Source organism: Ixodes scapularis, unplaced genomic scaffold (genome assembly GCF_016920785.2).
Source record: "Ixodes scapularis isolate PalLabHiFi unplaced genomic scaffold, ASM1692078v2 PGA_scaffold9__187_contigs__length_104089568, whole genome shotgun sequence".
Classification (NCBI taxonomy): domain Eukaryota; kingdom Metazoa; phylum Arthropoda; class Arachnida; order Ixodida; family Ixodidae; genus Ixodes; species Ixodes scapularis.
The window spans coordinates 52,431,064-52,449,767 of NW_024609884.1; the positions used below are offsets into that span (position 1 = coordinate 52,431,064).

Below are 18,704 nucleotides of genomic sequence, written 5' to 3' on the forward strand. Positions count from 1 at the left end.
GTAATATGAGCATGAACAGCCCGCCAGGCATATTTAGTGCCCCCGCCAATCGTTAAAGATGGTTTGGTCCAAACTAGTGCTGGAACTCAAAAATGTTCCAGTCTCTGAACCATTCGATAAATTGAAAGAATGGGATTGTGGAGACGTACTGTAAAATACTGAGCACCCGCCCATTCCACATAAAGTGCCTACCCCAAAATTTTGTAACATCTGAAAAAATATGCACAGCAAATATATGTAAAATCGATAACCTAACAAGTGCCCATCCCCCAATTTTTTTGAGTGGGCTCTTGCTCGGTATCTTATGGTAACTCTCAATCCCCATTACTTCATTGGGGAAGGATAAATGGATCAACAAAATACACTTTTAGGAACCCAAGACTTTATTTTATCACAGTTACCATCTAATTTCAACTGTGCTTCACAGTTAAAAAAAAACAAAAAAACTGCAACATTGCTTTCATCAAAGAATCTTCTTTCATTTAACAGCCTGCAAGCCTCCTTTATCAGACTGGTTTCCGCGGTCGCACCCCTTCCCCAGAGGAGGCCACTGAGCATTCTCACCTACAAGCTTGCATACGGTACATTTTTTTATTCAAGAAGCTTCAAATGTCCCCAGAGGCAAACATATTAGGAGCAATTTCATATTCAATTCCTGTTGATCTGAAACAACAAATATGGTTAAAAGGTTGCATTCACTAGCTTGTCTTGCATCTTCTATCTAGTCTATCCCTCGAAACAGAGACTAGAATATTTTGTTAGACGTACAAACTTCAGCTGAATACTGCAACCTTGTAAAAAATAAATTGCACAACAAAGCCAGTTTGTCCTTGGAAACCATGCAACACTGATGAGATGACGGCATGACCTTCAGAGGCCCATGGTGTGAGAGCGACCACAGGGGTTGTGCACAGTGCCCAAATGAGGTTGCTCCACCAGCCACTCGTACCACACTTTGCGTTTTGACACGCAGCGCCAAAAGCGAACTTCCAGGGTAGACCCCTTGACCAGGTTCACTGGATCCTGTAAATATGGCTGCCATTAATGAGTAGCCCAGATGGAGCAAGGTTCACCTTTGCTAATAGTATACAGGCCCTACCACTATGGCTAGAGCCAGAGTGTTTGCAAACTCTGGGTAGTAAAAAAAAAAAGACAATGAAATGCACAACAGTGAAAAAAATGGAATGCACCGTAGGCATGAGAAACAGGAGGGCCATGAGACTTCTAAACCAGGTGCTGTCGTTGAGAATAAAATATCTAACTCTTGACACCATCCGTGAGTATTAGATAGACTTAAGCACCGCATTGGGTTCTGTCTGTACAAGAATCAAATAAATGATAGTTTAAACGTTAGTCAAGCAGTACAGATTAGATTAGCTGTCCCGGAAATAGTGTTATACTACCAGGCTCACTTTCATCTTCAAACTTCTGCACAAGTGCAGATTGTAAAGATAACAAAATAAATTGTGATTTAGCCATAACCTCGTAACAACAGAACTGGTTACAACAAACGTTCAGTTATAACATACTAATTCGTGAAGTTTGGTTGGTCTTCCAATCTATGCCATTGAGCCAACTTTGCTTATCACAGATTCTGTTATAACATACATTTGAATATTATGGACTATATTAGGGAGTTTGCATGTAGATCAACATTCCATTATCACCAACTTTTCGACAGCAGTGATCATTTTGGACATTTCCACGGCTTTGGTTTGGTAGCGGTGGCATCCATTTTGCAAACTGCTGTCATAGCATTAGACATCTAGTGGGCCTCGCATGACCCAAAGCGCACAGTGATGATGATCATCAGTAGAGCTCAATAAAATATCACTACCTTTTGAAGTTCAGATGATTCAATAAACCAGTTGTTTTATAATATCCATTCACATTTTGTCAGCCTCATTGGTTAGAACAGACTCCCGTCATAATTCCCATTAAAGGCTTCTAGTAAGAGTATCTGCATTCTGCATACTCCTACAACAGACCAAAATCTTCATCACTATCAAGATTGGCTATTGTAATGAGCTCGTACTGTATCACCATTTATTTACCTTAACTACCTCAAACATTGATGCATCTAAGTGAGGTTGCAATACCAAAACTAACCTTGATGGGGAAGTAGATTGGAAACCAACTGAACATCCCAGGAGAATGTGAGTTAGGGTAAATGCCTGGAAAGAGAGAAACAACACAAACACACATAAACTTTGCTCTCCCACCAAAACAAGCACGATCACAGGTTTGGTTCTTGCTAGTGAAATGGAAAAGGAGGGCTCGCACATTTTGAAAGCCTATAAAAACTACACTTCAGTGTTCGATGTTCAACTATGTTCTGCTAAACTTTTCTAGTCACTGTGATAAGCTAGCATAGCTTGCACAACAACGCAGCCCTGTGCTGCTGCTAGGGAAGAGGTAAAGATGACTGAGGATGCTCCACCCTCCATACCTGTCAAATTTGATTTTAATAAACCACTTCACACATGCATGATTTTAGTGCTCCATCCTCTAAGTGGAAAGTGGCTAAAATCTGACTGGAGAAGCATAGAGTGTGTTTTGGTTTAGTGTAATTAGCACTGCAGCTGGAGTGAAGATGTGAAAATTGTTATATACTGAGAAGTAGGCTACACCTAGTTTACACACTGCTTTAAAAAGACAGGAAATCATAATTATGAACCCACACAGCTACGTGCTCGAGCGTGGTCCCTAGTGCTTGGGTCGATGGGAATGACTTCATCACTATATACTCGGTTCACCACAAAGCTGACAGGGCGGTGGAAGCTATGTGCATGCGGACCAATCAATCACCTACCTATCCAGACTGACCTTGCACTCTGCGAGTATGTGCAGTGTGATCACATGGTGCAAGACCAACGGCTAACTGGTCCAATAAGTATGCATCTTCTACCACCCTGTCAGATCAGCTGTGAACGGAGTTTAATCGTTTTCTACTTATGCCGAAATAGCCGCACCACCACACAGCTCCCTGCAATTAAATCAGGGCAACTAATTAAGGGGAAGCCCGGTTCAAGACACAAAATTAAAAATTGAATTGTCAAAAAGACACTAATTGAAACGAAAATCAAGAAACACTCACTCAAGCTGATATCCTTGTAGAGAACACAGTCAAAATAACCGGCAAATCCATGCAGGACGTAGTTATCCTTGATCTCAAACTGGAGGCTCTTATAGCGACTGTTGTCAATCTTCTCCTCTGTTTCAGGAGAGAACAAATTGTAAAGAAAATGGCCAGAACAGGATAGAAGTGAGCAATTAGGCACCATACTTTCTCTCCATGCAATGACACAATCTCAAATTGCACCTTTGTTAGGATGGACGAACGAGAACAGTGGTTGTGGACTGGCGGGCACAGCAATGTTCTGCAACTGCACAACGTAAGGCATCTCGAATGCAGCCTGCAAAAGAACAGAGGCCATATAAATTAGAAAGCGTCGCGGAAAGCAGCAAAGCAAGTCTGAAAGCTGAAGGTCAACAGGTATTAAGTGAAAATAAAACCAACAGCAAACAAATACAGTCAACTCTCATTAATTCAAACTCTCTTAAAGGGGCACTGCAATCGCATTTAAGCATTTAACTTTTTTGCGTCTCTTGGTGTTCAGGCAAGCCAGTGGGCAAGGAGAGAGTAACTAAATATCAGTGTGTCATATCTTCACCGGACTACACAGAAACCTCCTCCACCTACGGGGGTGACCCCGCGGTACCGAAAGCGCGTGATATGTGACGACATCGTGACATTTTTGGTCCTGGGCTTACTACTGGTCCGAGCCGCTAAAAGCTTTTCTTTTGTTGAAATACAACATATAAGTGGCATGAACTGTTTCAATTATTTGTGAAAGTAGTTTTTGTTCAGTATTCTAGATCAGAAAAGAAACAAATGCAGCTTATAAAGTACGGAAACAAGAAATGACCCGTCGATATACCCACCACCAAGCAATGGAAAAGGCGGAGCATAGTGGAAAGAGGTAGTAGGATCAGGCGTCGACGAGCGGCGAGTGTAGAATGGTCCCGGATGTATGCGGCAGCGCTGCAGTCGTATGGGCTCGAGGATCCGACCGGTTCTGAGCGTTCCGAAGGCCTTCGGCGAGCAGGTATGGCTTGCTGTTTGGCCTTTTGGCGATATGGCAGCGCGAAGTGGCTCCCATTCTGAACTATCTTTACCCCGTGTTTGCTGTCATTTATGGCCAATGAAGTGTCATGCCGAATTAGTGTTTAATTGTGCAGCGAATGCAATGCGAGCCACCCTGGCCGCCCCCGCTTCATCCAGCCTATCCAGCACATGCTTTAGAGGTGCCCTCTCGAGCCGTCGACACGCAGTGCGGCAGCCATGCGTGCTCGCTGAGCTCGCTACCCATCCTCTAGTTCACGGCCACTCGAGCAAGGACCAAGGACGTCATGAAGGAGGTTATTTTTTGCTTGTTTATGTCATTTAAATTTGCCGATAACTTTTAAAATAAAGCGAGATTCGAGAAAAGAAAAGTTTCGTTAAGTTACCTACTATGTTCAGTGCGCTCAGGTTCGGTGCAATTTAAAAACCAGTAAAAAAGTCGTTGCAGGGCCCCTTTAAGGGGTGACACCACCTTCAAGTGTCGACTTTTAAACCAGTCGCTCAATGTTGATAAAATTTGGAGGCTCTATTCATCTCGTTGCCTAAATGCATGGTATGACATTTAATCTCCGTAGCACAATTTTCGGATGAGCTACAGGAGGAGGTACACAGCTATTAATGTAAGTTGCCTCACCTGGCAAGGAAATCTATCGTATAAAATTGCTGCACAATACTGAGCATTTCTAAGCTTCAGCCTTAACTAGAACATATGGCGGGTGCAGCTATCTACTTTTTACCTTAAAATCCATGTTTTTTCTATGCAAAATGTCAATTTGAAAAGCATTCCACATTATGGGGCATTTTCTCCTCATCAAAACTACTTTTTGGCAATAAGAACTTTATTTAAATAGAAAAATCAATATCTGGATGCACTCCGCATAAATTTCAGTTCAGAAACATCCATAGCGAAGAATACATTCAGCGATTCATTGAAATGATAGATTTCCTAAAATGAAAGTTGCTGCAAAAAAGTGAAACTGAGAAAAACCTGTTTGAAGTTTCCACACCACTACATTAGATTTTACTGGTGGTGGTGGCAACTAAAAGGCACCAAGAGCGTAGATGGTGCCCTCTGCCTACACTCAATCTCCTGCATGGCTTTGCAGAGTGAGTCCGAGCTTAAAACGCTTTCTTCAAGTGTCGTATTGTTTTCAGTATGGGGACATTGATTGTGAAACGAGTGAGGAATTCGGTACGCTTGCAATACACGAACCAACATCAGCAAGAATGGGCGGGGCAAGCATCTTCGAAATACAAAGCAGACAAACCCACGTGATTTTCTATAAATGAATGCTGATTTTAGTCAGTTTTGTGTTCAATCAGGGTGCGCTTTTCGATTCTTGGCCATATGCATAGCCTCTTCTACATGAAAGCTGGACTTCTATGGTTTGCTTGCCTGAATAGAGTTTACTCTCAAACAAAGATATTTAATGTACTGAAACTGTGAAGAAATGCTCTTTCCAACGATAGTATGATCAGCATTCTAGGGCATACCGGTGCAAAGCTACAGCAATTTGAAAATAGGAAACATAGAAGTTTCACATTTCAAAAACATATGATTTTGCATCGTCGGCTTACCAAAAATGTTTTATTTCTTTGTAATTACTTCAGATATTCCAAAAATATTTGCAGGAGTATACACTATTAGTTGTGGAACCACAATACATAAAAAACAATTTCTCAAAAATTGCAATTTTAAAGTGGTGTCCTTCCTTAATTCAAACTTGCGGATAATTCAAACTAACATGCAGGTCCCATCCTATGCGTCTCTATGAAAGGAAACTACCAGTCATTCACTTTGTTTTATTCAAACAAATTTTCAGTCCCCCTCGAGCTTGAATTAACGAGATTCGACGGTACTGTAAAACCCTTTATTTTCGCGTACCCTGATTTTTTGCGAATTGGGCAGCAGGGTCATATTTGCGACCATTAAATTTCATGATTTCTAAAGGCTGGAATTCGCCTCTACAGACAATAGATATATAGGGGCTCATAAACATTGTGGGTTTTACAGTAAGCAAATTTCTTCCTTGGATTATCAAAGGCACTGTGTAAGGCACCAACTTGCCTTACACCGAAATAGTTTATTGCATTAACATATTTCCCATGAGAGGAGATGCTTACACTGTTGGGCATCTATTTAAGCAGCAGTCTGTAGCCTGTTGATGGCATTAAAGAGCATTTGTGCAGAAAGTCAAAGCACGACAAGTATTTTTACTGCATTAGTAGCTAGGCATATGTAGTACTACCATAAAATACTGAGCAAGTGCCCATGGAAAAGTTGGAGATAATAACGAAAAACAAATAGGGATGAGCACTTGTTAGGTTCAAGAGCAGAAAAACAGAAGGGGCACATGGTAGGGCAGGCCCTTGTTTGATTCCACAGAGTGTAATAGGAGCAGTATGGGGGTCTGGCAAAACCCTTTAAAGCAGCTCCATCGGTCTCATCAAGCCTGCTTTGTGTTGGCGCTCTTTCTTTACCACTTTGCACCAATGCATGTGTGTAAAGCTTCACCACTTTGTATCGGATTCTTAGGGAAGTTGACACGTAGCAGCAGTTCGGTGGGCTCAAAAGTTTGCTGAGGTGGCTGACTAATATGTCCTTTGCCTACATTTCAAACATTTCACAGGCGGATCTTCGGTGCTTATTGCAACAAAGGCACATGCTCTGTATTTTACGGCATATCACCTCGACTTTTCTCCACTAAAGTCACACTTTGTCCTACCATGTAACATGACGTTGATTATGTTTTTCAGCGTTTCAAGAGAAAACCATTGATGGCTATTGCCTTCAAAAGCAACACCAAGAAACTGTCCAAGGCTGCCAAAATGCACAAGATGCTGCTGCCAGACACTGCCACATGAGAGAACCCTTGCTTGCCAGCCCACTGCTCTGAGGATGCTACCTATATAGAAAAGTGGACACTGAGAGTGAAAATGAAAGGAATGAATGGCTGGTGACAATCTACTGCAGCCATCTGCAATTATCATTAAGTTCTAAAATGCTCCCTACCTAATTGCACCTAATGACATAAGAAGAAAGTTTCCAAACTGTTATAAATAAATAAATCTTAAAAACTAAAGACACATTTTGTTTTTTGGCAACTAGTTGGTTTCTTGTAAACTTCTAATGGTCTTAGTACCCCATGGAAACTGCTATGACATCTATTGCAGAAGAAAGTTATACTAAGAAAGAAATTAGCAGAGTTTCCAGACCAGAGACTAAATGGCCATGACAGTATAAGCTATGAAATGTAAGCATGTAACATTACATCTAAAAGAACAGCATGCCTGCCATCATACTAGGGCGACACAGTGGCAAAAGCATGAAGCTGATGGTGTCGTTTAGTACTTTGTAGAAACTACAAAAAAAAATGTAGAAAAGAAAAAAAATGGCATCAATCAGTTTTTTTAGTGATCCTTACTTGCATGCTTTTGTCTGTACAGTCTTCCTTCAGTCAGTTTTCTGTTCCATTTTTAGAAGCCTACCATCACCCATGTACCAACTGCATTACACGAGGGAACTTTTCTTTGCTCAAAATTCCCGAAAGAACGTGAATTTCCCAACCTGGTTCACAAGGTGAGCCAAAAGGTTTTTTCGAAACCAATTTTCACAGAAAAAAACTGAAAAATATGGCAGTGCTCAAAATTGCTACAAATCTACCCCCGAAGCAGCACGATTTTCCCCAAAGTATGAACATGTTCAACCAGTTCACACTTTTTCACCAGCAAACAAGAATAACACACTTTTGAAGTATTCATGTGGCTCTAATCGAAGAACCAAAGTACTACAAGCTAAGAGCTATGCAACCCACGAGCAGGGGCCCAACCAACACTGAAGGGCATGAACACAAACCAGAGGGTGCTTGTCCTTCTCCCTGAGTGAAGCCACATCACTGTACAGCTTGTGTGACTGGATGGGTCCCAGATAGGACTGGTACGAGCAAGGGATGCTGATTCCATCATCTGCCGGGCCACCATACAAGAAAAAAGCAAAAGGCACGACGTCAGGAAAAACGGACGTGCTCTGGATCCAAACTTAGCGCATCAATATCTTGGGATCGGTGGCCGACTGGGCTAACGCATCTCAGCTCGAAGCGTGGAGCGAAAGCTTGCGCTGCAGAACCTCCTGGGTTCGATCCCCACTCCCAGCCCGTTTTGATGTGGATGAGTTTTGTACCGGCATACATCTGTAGAATCACTACTGTGTGGTGCATGTTAAAGACCCTGCAGGTAGCGGTTGTACAGTAAAACCCGTTTAGAATGAACCCTCGTACAGCAAATTCTTGTCTATATCGAACTCACAGAAAATTTAAATAAAAATGCATGTGAAAAGTACTTTCGATATTGAACAACACATTGGCTATATCAAACTCTCCCCCCCCCCCTTCCCCCCCCGTTGGAACACATTGTGTATAGTGATGTGATGAAGCACTTGGAAGATAAACAATTTTTAGAGCGCAGCTCTTAGGTGCCCGTTTCCGGCTTGAGCGGCGTCACCGTCAGCGTAACTGTGAGGTCACCTAACCCCCCTGAGGTCATGTGACCCCCTTTCCTTAAGGTCATGTGACCTCCGTTACGTCACGGGGGTCACGTGACTTCGACGGGTGGGGGGGGGGTTCACGTGACCTCACGGGGGCCACGTGGCCCCCCTTCGTGGAGTAGCAGGCAGGATGACGAGGTGAGGAGGAGGGAGGAGGGGTATACCCTCCCCTCAGTACCCTTTCATCCTCCTCCTCCTCAAGAGCTGCGCTCTAATTCGGCGTTACAGGGAGTTGTAAACAGCTTTCACTTTTTTTCTCCAAATCAACATGGTCTTTGCAAAGGCGTTTCTTGCAGCACCCAATTAATTTAACTCTTTCACGATTCGGTTAGGGTAGCTGAAAACAAACGGCAAACTGACACAATTTTTATTTGATTTTCGCAAAGCGTTTGATTCTGTTTCTCCCTATTTGTTGGTACATAAAATGAATGCTCTAAATATTGTAATACTATACTCACACGAATAAAAGACTGCTTAGGAGACAACAATGTGCCGTCTTGGGAGGTAAGGAATCTAGATATGTGGATGTAACTTCGGGTGTCCTTCAGGGGTCTGTTTTGAGGCCACTGTCATTTTTAGTCTTCAATAATGATTTAGCATCCTGTGCCTCTTCTAGTATCAGGTTATTCGTGGATAATTGTGTAATTTACAGAAAAATAAGTAGTACCGCTGAAGTGTCACTATTGCAACAACAGGACTTGGATCGTATTAGTCTTGTAGTCTACGGTACCAGAATTGGCAACTTAGTTTAAACACAGGAAAGTGTGTTCATGTTACATTTACTAAAAAGAAAAGTAGTACTGATTCATCTTATGTCATTGGAAGGGACCTGCTACAAAAAGTGCCTGAATTTAAATATTAAGGTGTTATTCTCTCCGAGAACGTGTCTTTTAATCAATACATAAATATGATTCCAAATAAAGCGGGTAGGGTTCATAGTTTAGTCATCCGGAACATGCATACAACTCCGCAAATTCTAAAAAAAAGCAGTATACAGTATTGTGCATTGGCGAGACCTAATTTAGAGCATGCAAGTGCCGGGTGGGACCCGCACCAGAAATACTTAATAGATAAGATTGAGGCCATACAATATAGAGCAGCTAGGTTTATTCTCAAAAAATACTCAAGGGAAGAAAGTGTCAGACAAATGAAAGCTTCTATCGAAATGGAATCTCTTGATACCAGACGTAGAAAATGCAGACTGAAACTTATTTATGCTATTTATAACAATCTAACCAGAGTTAACAAATCTGTATATTTGAAAACGCCTCATTACATCTCAGATAGGAGGGATCACCGCGATGAAATATGTGAAATAAAATGCATGTGGCAAATACGCCAAAAAAACGCAGGGACAGAGAAAGAAGTACACAGGATAAGGCGTACACAGGGCAAGTAGAGTAGAGTAGCCAAACTCGCAGTGGAAAAAAAAAATGCCAGACTAACTACATTAAGTTTTCTTTCCCAAAAACCATATCGAAAACCACATCTGAAAAGAACGACCTGCCTGCAGATATGGTATCAGATAGCGAATCGTTTTTACAGCAAAGCTGTTATGTGCTAGGACCTGGAAGAAAATGCGTCCATGGATGTTAACAAAAATAAAACTCGTTTAAACGGTGCTCCTTCGTTCCGATTGGTCGTGGCAAGTATAAATAAAAAGAGAGGGCAACCCGCATGAGTCAGCCTTCCTTAGCATTATTAGATAGTCGGGTCGTGATCCCTTGTTATTTTCTACGGTCACCGACTTTTCTCATTTAAGAGTGCGCTGTGAAGAGGCTGAGGGCAGAACGTGCTGATCTAACCTTCTTTTCTTTCGCTTCCGCGATGCTGATAAAGAGCCCAAGTAGCTGTAAAACCTAAAGTAGTCGTATACCAACATATACCGACGTCCAAAAACAGAACATGTATCGACCTCATGCTTAGCAAGAACGTATCCGAAGTCAAAATACAACCAATGGCGGTTGACCATAAGGCAATAATCACTTTAGTCACTAAGAATTAAATAAAGACAAAGTCGTGTATGTGTCTTCATTGCAATCACACGTAAATCGTATAGATGTCGTATAGTTGTCATAAATTTGTCGTAAGATAACAGCTTCGCTGGTCTTCCATCTTCACGTGAAGTGGATGGGCTCTACAATTTTTTTAAATTATAGATGAAATGTGAATATTTGATCTTTGAAGTGTGTTGTGCTGACGTGTTTCAACTTGTGATGGCACATGCTGACGTGTGGATGATTTTCATCTATGTTACTAAAGCATACGGTGCTGCAGTGTATTTACCTGTGCTGATGTACTGATATGTGACTGATGATATTGATCAATTGTAAAACGATATTGATCAATTGTAAAACTCACTCCCCTGCTCCAATGCTTCGGCGCTGCGGGGTATTTTGTAAATAAAAATAATAAATAAGCTAACCTTTGACCAAGTACACAACAAAATTCACAGATGTTTTAACTGGCCGAGTGTGCCTGTTTAACCACTCCTTGAGTGCCACGCCCGAGTATACTCGGGCACGTTCCCAAGGGTTTTAGTTTTGGTATGCTCCCTGCCCCACCCAAATGGGCTGTAACTTTTTTTACATGTAGTGGCATGTATAAGCAATCAATTAAAACAATGATCTTTCTTATGGTATCACTTTCTGATGGCATGTATTTTTTTGTTTTGCTTAGGCAGCTTGTGATTCGTCATGCTTCATTGTTGTTACAGAATGGCGAATCTATGTCGTTCAACCTCATGCTTCATGGCGAACACAGAGATCTAGAAATGACTAATGAACTTGGTATTCAATGACCGTGAAAATAAGGAAGTTACAGTTCCGATTGAACAAAGGCCGAGCAAGGGCGCGTGAAAGAGTGACCTCAGGGTGAGAGGTCAGGGTGCCACTGCATAGTACCATGTCTCGAAAAGTATGATAGAAAAAATATGCCATAGGTTGAAGGCATGCAGACATCAATTAGCATTTTGCTTATAAAGCAGTGTGTCTTTTATAAATAAATATTCTTCACACAGCATGCTACAGCGTTATCGAGACCCAAATTTGTGTTTGTTTGGCCCCCCCCCCCCCCCCCCCCATGGGGAGAAAAACAAAAACAGCACTCAAAGGGTTAATTTCCACGCAAAGCCTCGCACAACACCTTCCTCGTGCGTTTTCAGTTGCCACTTGAAAGTTCACACCAAAAACCAATAATGTTTTCTATTATTGTCACTTTCTTAAAATTCACTATTCTCAACACTATAACGCGGGCAAAAACATCACTAAAGTCACACAATTTACCTTTAAGGAATCTTTGGGCACCATCGAGGCACTCAGGAGCGAGTTCATTGTCACCGAATGATCCCAGCAGCTCCGACACCACAATGTCTGCTTTGTCAGGTGGCTCGTACTCCCTCATGTCACAGGAAACCACCGTAACTTTATCTTTCCAAATCTTCTCTTTCAGAGACAGCAGCCTGTATTCAAAGCACACGTGCACAGAAAGGAGATGGCATGCACTTCCATCCTTATAACACGTACGACACAATAGCACAGTAATAGTGCAATGCCTGGAAAGCATCTTCGACCGGTGTGTTTAGCGTCCTTTTCCGCCTATACATCAAAAGCGGTCCTGAAATGGCAACAAATGTGTGTCATGGTGCTGGAAGTCCCGTGGACTGTCCAGCTGGCGAGCGACCTGCAGCACAACAGGCGTCTGCCACATCCACCACCGCTGCTGCGACACCGCCAGAGTCGCAGCCGGCGACAGCGTGACACTTCTACAACGTCATCAGGTGGAAATCAAGGGACCATTTCTTAGGACACGGTATGCACACCAGTCAGTCGGAGACGTGCTCTAGGCACCATAGTAATAGGCAAACCTCACGTGAGAACGGCATTGGGGTTTTTCTCAATGGCATAGATCTTAATCTTCTGGTCAGCCGTTTCCGCCGCATTCAAGGCAGCACGCACCAGGGGGCCGCGACCGGCACCCAGCACCATCAGCACACTGCGTTAGAGGAGATACCACGAGTAGAGTACGCCGCAGAAATCAGTTCAAAATATGCGACACGGCATGATAATCGAGTTGTGTGTATGTTCAGACAGCGGGTAGTTAGTCAGCCCCAATAGGCATCTGGTGTGCCTGCTGTAGATGAGAAACTTTGCCAGTGCGGTACCACTGCTAGCACGGAGTCTTTAACATACACAATGCAGTAGTCATACCCAACTGCACGCCAATACGATGCTCATCCAGATCGAAACGGACAGAGCTGGGAATTGAACCCAAGATACCTGGGTTCGACAAGAAATGCGGCAACATTATACAGTAGGCTCGCGATAATTTAAACTCGGACATTTCGTACTTCTGGTTAATTCAAACTAATTTCACAATTTTGGTTGTCCGCTATGTTTTTAATGTATTCATAAGCCGCTTATTTCGAACGGCGTTTTCGTGTAATTCCTACTTTTTGTTTTCGCGGCCCCGTTGAGTGCGCTTCTTTCCGAGCACCGGTGCACTGCAGAGAAGCAACACCCACGAAGGCAAGCTCCGCGGGTGTTGCTTCTCCGCAGTGCATCAGTGCCCGGTGAGAAGCGCACTCAACGGGGCTCAAGCAGGACACACATGACTTATGAAAAAAAGGCTCGAGGTACACCTAAGCACTTCTTACGACGAGTTGTGAATGCAAAAGCATGCATGCCGCTCTTCCGCTCCCTTATTCCGCCTGCAGCGTACTTGCGTCGACGGTTGACAGCGCGCGCTATCTCTCCTCGGTGCGCTGACCTGGAGCGGTGGAGCCGCTGCCTCGCGAACACGCAGCGCCATGGGGTGGCGGTCGTTGAAAGCGACGCGCAGCGGCCAATGGGATCTTCGTTTCTTGAAACTATGACGCGCGCCAGCCATGGGACTGAAGCCGAAATCCATCAGCTTCACTTCGCTCCTTTGAGATCGGGGAAACTATAGGTGCCGTTTGGCTAGGCTTTTCGCGTGGTTTCAAAGCTGGGAGCCGGCTTCACTGGAGAAAGCAGTTTAGGTGCCATTTGGTGCGGCTTCAAAGCTGATGACGTTGGCTCGCTTCATGGGACAGTTCATCGAAACGCGCACCACGCAGAAATTTCCATAGCAACTTGCGCGGACACTGTGACGTGGCCGCATGGCATAGGTCCACGTCACAGCGTCCGCGCAAGTTGCTATGAAAACTGCCGCGAAGTGCCCGTTTTTATCGCTCATCTGTCCCTGCTTAATAGTCCACATTAGACGACTCCTTGGCCTGATGAAGAAACGTAATTTTGTCATTATAAAACAAAACAGCGCAAAGACAAGGACGAAGCAGAAGAAACCACAGGACACAGCGCTGTGTCCTGTGGTTTCTTCTACTTCGCCCTTGTCTTTGCGCTGTTTTGTTTTATCATGTCTACTTACCAACTAACCCAAACACCTACGTCAATCAACTTCATTTTGTGTTGTCATGTCCTGTCTAAACAGTCCACGATAAACATTTCTGAGATAAATAAAGTTATGTCATACATTTTACAAATGTTTAATGTGTGGCATACCTGCTTATGAACAGTAGACCTATGTAGAGGAAATCATCAAATATCTGCTTTATATGTGTAGCCATTCATATGGCAAATCATAATTTTATCTTACATAAATCATCAAATATCTGCTTTGAATGTGTAGTCATTCATGCGGCAAACCACAATTTTATCTTGCATCACATTTAGATGAATTTCTAAATTCAGACTTCCGATAATTCAAACAAAACTTGTGGCTTGGAGCTTGAATTAATGAGTTACTGTAATGACATTGTGTGGTAAAAAAAAAGATGTTTACAACACCCTGTAACGCCGAATTACAGTGCAGCTCTTGAGGAGGAGAAGGGAACGGTACTGAGGGGAGAATATACCCCTCCTCATCCTCCCCGCTACTCCTCCCCTCATACTCATCCTCATCATCCCTCGTCCTTTCTCTTCTCCCCCCTCCTCCTCCCCTCCTTCTGCTGCTCCTCCTCCTCCTCCCCGCACGTTGCATCATAGGAATGTCCCATAATGCACCGCGCAATTACACCGACGGCGACGCCACGCAAGCCGGAAACGGGTGCCTAAGAGCTGCACTCTAAAAAGAAACACTTGCCAATAATAGTTTTATACATGTGAGTTCCCTTCTTTAATTACCCTACTTTCAGGACTAGTCTGCTGATTATACATGTTGAAAAGTTTATATTTTACCTTGTGTAGATTATCTACAGTTGCAGACTATACAAGGATTTGTTTTTCAAGAAAGTTTGTAGCCACAAGACAACTCACTGTTTTACACTGGTCAGCAAAAAACGTCCCAAATATCAGTTATTTCCACCCTCAACGCCCCCTCTCCCCCAAGTGACGCACAAGATGGCTGCCCCTAAGCTGATAATGGGAATCAAGCTATATTTTAATGGCACAAACACCCACTGCCTCTGAGTGTAAAATCGTTATTACAAGCAAATAAGTGACTGGGAAGTTTTCAGAAACCATGGTCCCAATACCTCTAAAATAAAAAAAATAAAAAAACATTTGTGCTCATTTATGTTTCTATTAGAACAATATGAATTATGAAAATAATGAAAACTATGAAAAGAGAATGAATTTACATTTGTATTGCTTTGTAGTCATCACATAATGCTATCTGTCAGGGAACTAACGTACTGAGAATTTTTAACAGTGGTAAGACATGGACGAAGCCAACACCTGGTCCAGACTATGTAAGCCAGGGGTCTCAAACACGCGGCCCACGACTCGCTATGAAGTGGCCCCAGGGTCAAGCAGTTGCGAACACCCGTTCCCATGTCTCGTACGCTATACAATCCCAAATAACGATCTCATGTTGTCGGTTCATTTCACGCTCGAAGCGCAGCTCTGCTCAACGTGCTCACATATTTTTTTGCTATTCTGCTTTCTTTTGGACTGAGAATTGTTTCACCTTATTTTTTGCCTTTTCTTCAGCTCTTTCTCATGTTACTCACCTGTATGACAATCCCACTCCTATGCTACAAGCGCAAGCTCTTTAGGACGAACCTCTGCTACATGAACTCTTGCTCAGCAGGAGCAACTTAAAAAGATAAAACTATGAGCTTGGGTTTCTAACAGTCAAGAAGTACTATTAAAACATAAGTATTGTCTTATAATGCTGCTACAAAAATTGTTAAGCAAGCAAAAACTATCATATGAAGAGCTGCATTTCTTCTAGACATGTTGAACTTGTTTCATTCCCGAGAGAAGTGAGAGACATGGCAACGACAGTGTACTTGCTTTCTGGTTCTATTGAAAAATGCAAGCACGTTAGCAGTGCGGTGTCATTTTTAATTTTGTCATGACATCAGGGATGGGCCCAAAGTGTCACATGAAGAAATCAAAGCTAAAGGTGTTACCGCTAGAACGGCGACTTTATGAAAAGAAAAGCATGAGGTACCTTCTCTATAAAATCTCAAATATGCTTTACGAATTTAAAAGTAGCGCTAAAGACGAGGACAAGTAGAAGACACAGACACGGACAGGCGTATAACCAACTAGCCCGTCACATGATCCTTGTGCTCAAATATGCCGCTGAGAGACTTGGCTACTTCGCAACGTAAAAACTACTGCTGCTTCTTTTTTTTAGAGCGCAGCTCTTAGGCGCCCGTTTCCAGCTTGAGCGGCGTCGCCATTGGCGTGGCTGTAACCGTGGCAACGTTTCGGCACTGTGCCGAAGCGTCCGCGCGGGGTCAGATGACGTCACGGGGGTCACGTGACCTCAGGGGGATCACATGACCCCCCCTGAGCAAGGTCACCGGAGTCACATGACCCCAGTGAAGTCACATGACCCCAGTGACGTCACGTGACCCCCGTGAGGTCACGAGAGTCACGCGACGTCACGAGGGTCGCGTGACCTCACGGTTACGCCGACGGCGATGCCGCTCGGAGGGAGGGGTAGCAGGCAGGATGAGGAGGTGAGAAGAGAGGAAGGGTATACCCTTCCCTCCTCAAGAGCTGCGCTCTTATTCGGCGTTACAGGGAGTTGTAAATGGCTTTCATTTGTTTTCTTATCCTTGTTCCAAAACAAAATCTCCTTTCTTGTCCCAAAACAATCTCCCCTTCCAGCCCTGCACCGGCTGTCTACCTTTCAGGAACGGGCTATCTGGATCCCACACGCAAACGAGTTTGAGACTTCTGACGTAAGTAAACAGATTTTTTAGTTTAGTCCAAATTTGCACCTGCAGGTGTGAACTATATTCCAGAAAATATGGTAGATGTGCACTTCAACTACCTGAAAACAACTCACCACCATGTGATTAATTTGTGAAAATGTAGTCACAAAGGGAAAAAACAGAGTTGCCACTGTCTGGTCACTATAAACTATTCTTGTTGTGTTCAATTCCAGGTAGAGTTTATCATTCCCTAATAGCACTTGGTTCAAGAATAAGGTCTTGTTATAGCCAAACACCATGTTTCACCACTGTAAAACAAAATTTGGTCAGCCTATCGAATGGCCTTTAATTACTCACATTTCAGAGCTTCCAAACTCTTCTTTTCTGTCTGTTAGTGCCATATAGATAGCCTGAAAATTTTAAGAGGCATTACAAAAACTTCAGCATATCTCCTCATACAGGTGCTGCACCACATTACAAAAAAAAGAAAAATATTAGGTTAATTTAAACAAAGTAAAGGCTAACTATAATAACTACAACACTACTGGCCCTACCCTAATTACTGAAACATGCAAGGTTTTGTAAAAAAAAAGGTATTTATAGTACCAATACTGGCCAGCCAAAGTTTTCTCTTTTTACAATCTTGTCCAATGTGCACACCTCAAAATCGCATGCAGTCAGCATCTATACTAGTACATCGCATCCGTATCCAATTCAGCGAATGTCCAGAAAATTTATCCATTTTTATCTACATATGCCCATACTGTTGTAGATACCCGTGTGTATGCAGGGCTGTGCCCATGCAATACATAGCATTAGTAAGGAATATTCACCGACATCTTACTGTCAACTTGCATCTCAAGGCACTAAGAAATTTACTCTTTGGTATTCGGTGTACTTCACAGGATCCTTCTCGAAGATCTCGTAGGTGACCGACTCCAGGTTGTCCATCAGTGGCTGTTGGCAAGCATCAACAATCAGCAACACACCACAATTGCCACACAAAAAGAGTTCTGAAATCCCTCCATGGGCGTTAACCTTGTTAACATGCAAAAACTTTTCCAACATGAATTGGCCACAGTGCCCTTTCCTGTTTATGGTGAGAAGTGTTTGATGAAGTTAACTTTCCAGACTTTCACTGTGACCAAGTAAGAATGAAATGAAACACCAACCTGCAGAGGAATTTGGAGCTGATCTTCGTAGCCCCTTGCAAACTCACCCAATGGGTTCTCTGGTGGCTGTGTCTAAAAGAAGGACCCCAGAAAAAGGCTCTGAGGATAAAGAGCTTTCTAAAGTTGAGTGGAAAATACCAGAAGAGCACATACTGGAGCAAGGATGCCAAGAAAATTCCATCAAGAAGCAAAACCAAATCAGGAGCCTCAAACTCACATTGTAGAGATGATCAATGTACTGGTAGTAGTGCCTGATGTGCTCGTGATGGCAACTACCTTCCACAAGAACCTGGCAGTTCAACTGCAAACACAATGATATACATTTTATTACATGTGGCACACCTAAGTGTCTAGACTCTAGAGCAGGGGTGGCCAAACCGCGGCGCTTTGCTGGTCCAAAAGTGCGGCTCGCAGATCCCTCGTAAGCCCCCCCCCCCTACCCCCATACGCACAGCCGTACAGCCTTGTGCCCCCATACGTACAGTCAGACTCTGAACAAAATTTAAGTTTGTACCCCCCCCCCCCCCCCCCCCCGCGGCCCTATGAAGTATCGTGGTTTCGTCTGCGGCTCTTTGGCCGGGTCGGCCTGGCCACCCCTGCTCTAGAGCAATGGACCAATCGGTGTACTCCTAGACCATAAAACTTCTCCCCATTGCTTGGCTTTACTTTTTAATTATTTCTTCACAGAAGTGGCTTTCATAATAGCTGCCATCG

The 18,704-nt window shown here is 43.3% G+C and overlaps 1 protein-coding gene across 1 annotated transcript in view; it reads right to left on the bottom strand.

Moving 5' to 3' along the window:
• Nucleotides 1-362: 362 nt before the first annotated feature.
• LOC8043034 (protein arginine N-methyltransferase 5) overlaps nt 363-18,704 on the bottom strand; it is a 32,866-nt gene continuing 14,524 nt past the window's right edge. Inside the window, exons 7-17 of the mRNA XM_029981021.4 lie at nt 18,208-18,291; nt 17,991-18,062; nt 17,698-17,775; nt 17,176-17,228; nt 12,540-12,662; nt 11,954-12,129; nt 7,983-8,092; nt 3,323-3,416; nt 3,098-3,214; nt 2,110-2,174; nt 363-1,023 (exon numbers count right to left, since the gene is read on the bottom strand). Of these exons, the coding sequence (XP_029836881.3) occupies nt 871-1,023; nt 2,110-2,174; nt 3,098-3,214; nt 3,323-3,416; nt 7,983-8,092; nt 11,954-12,129; nt 12,540-12,662; nt 17,176-17,228; nt 17,698-17,775; nt 17,991-18,062; nt 18,208-18,291 (1,125 nt within the window). The 3' untranslated portion in view covers nt 363-870. The remainder of the gene's footprint in view (nt 1,024-2,109; nt 2,175-3,097; nt 3,215-3,322; nt 3,417-7,982; nt 8,093-11,953; nt 12,130-12,539; nt 12,663-17,175; nt 17,229-17,697; nt 17,776-17,990; nt 18,063-18,207; nt 18,292-18,704) is intronic.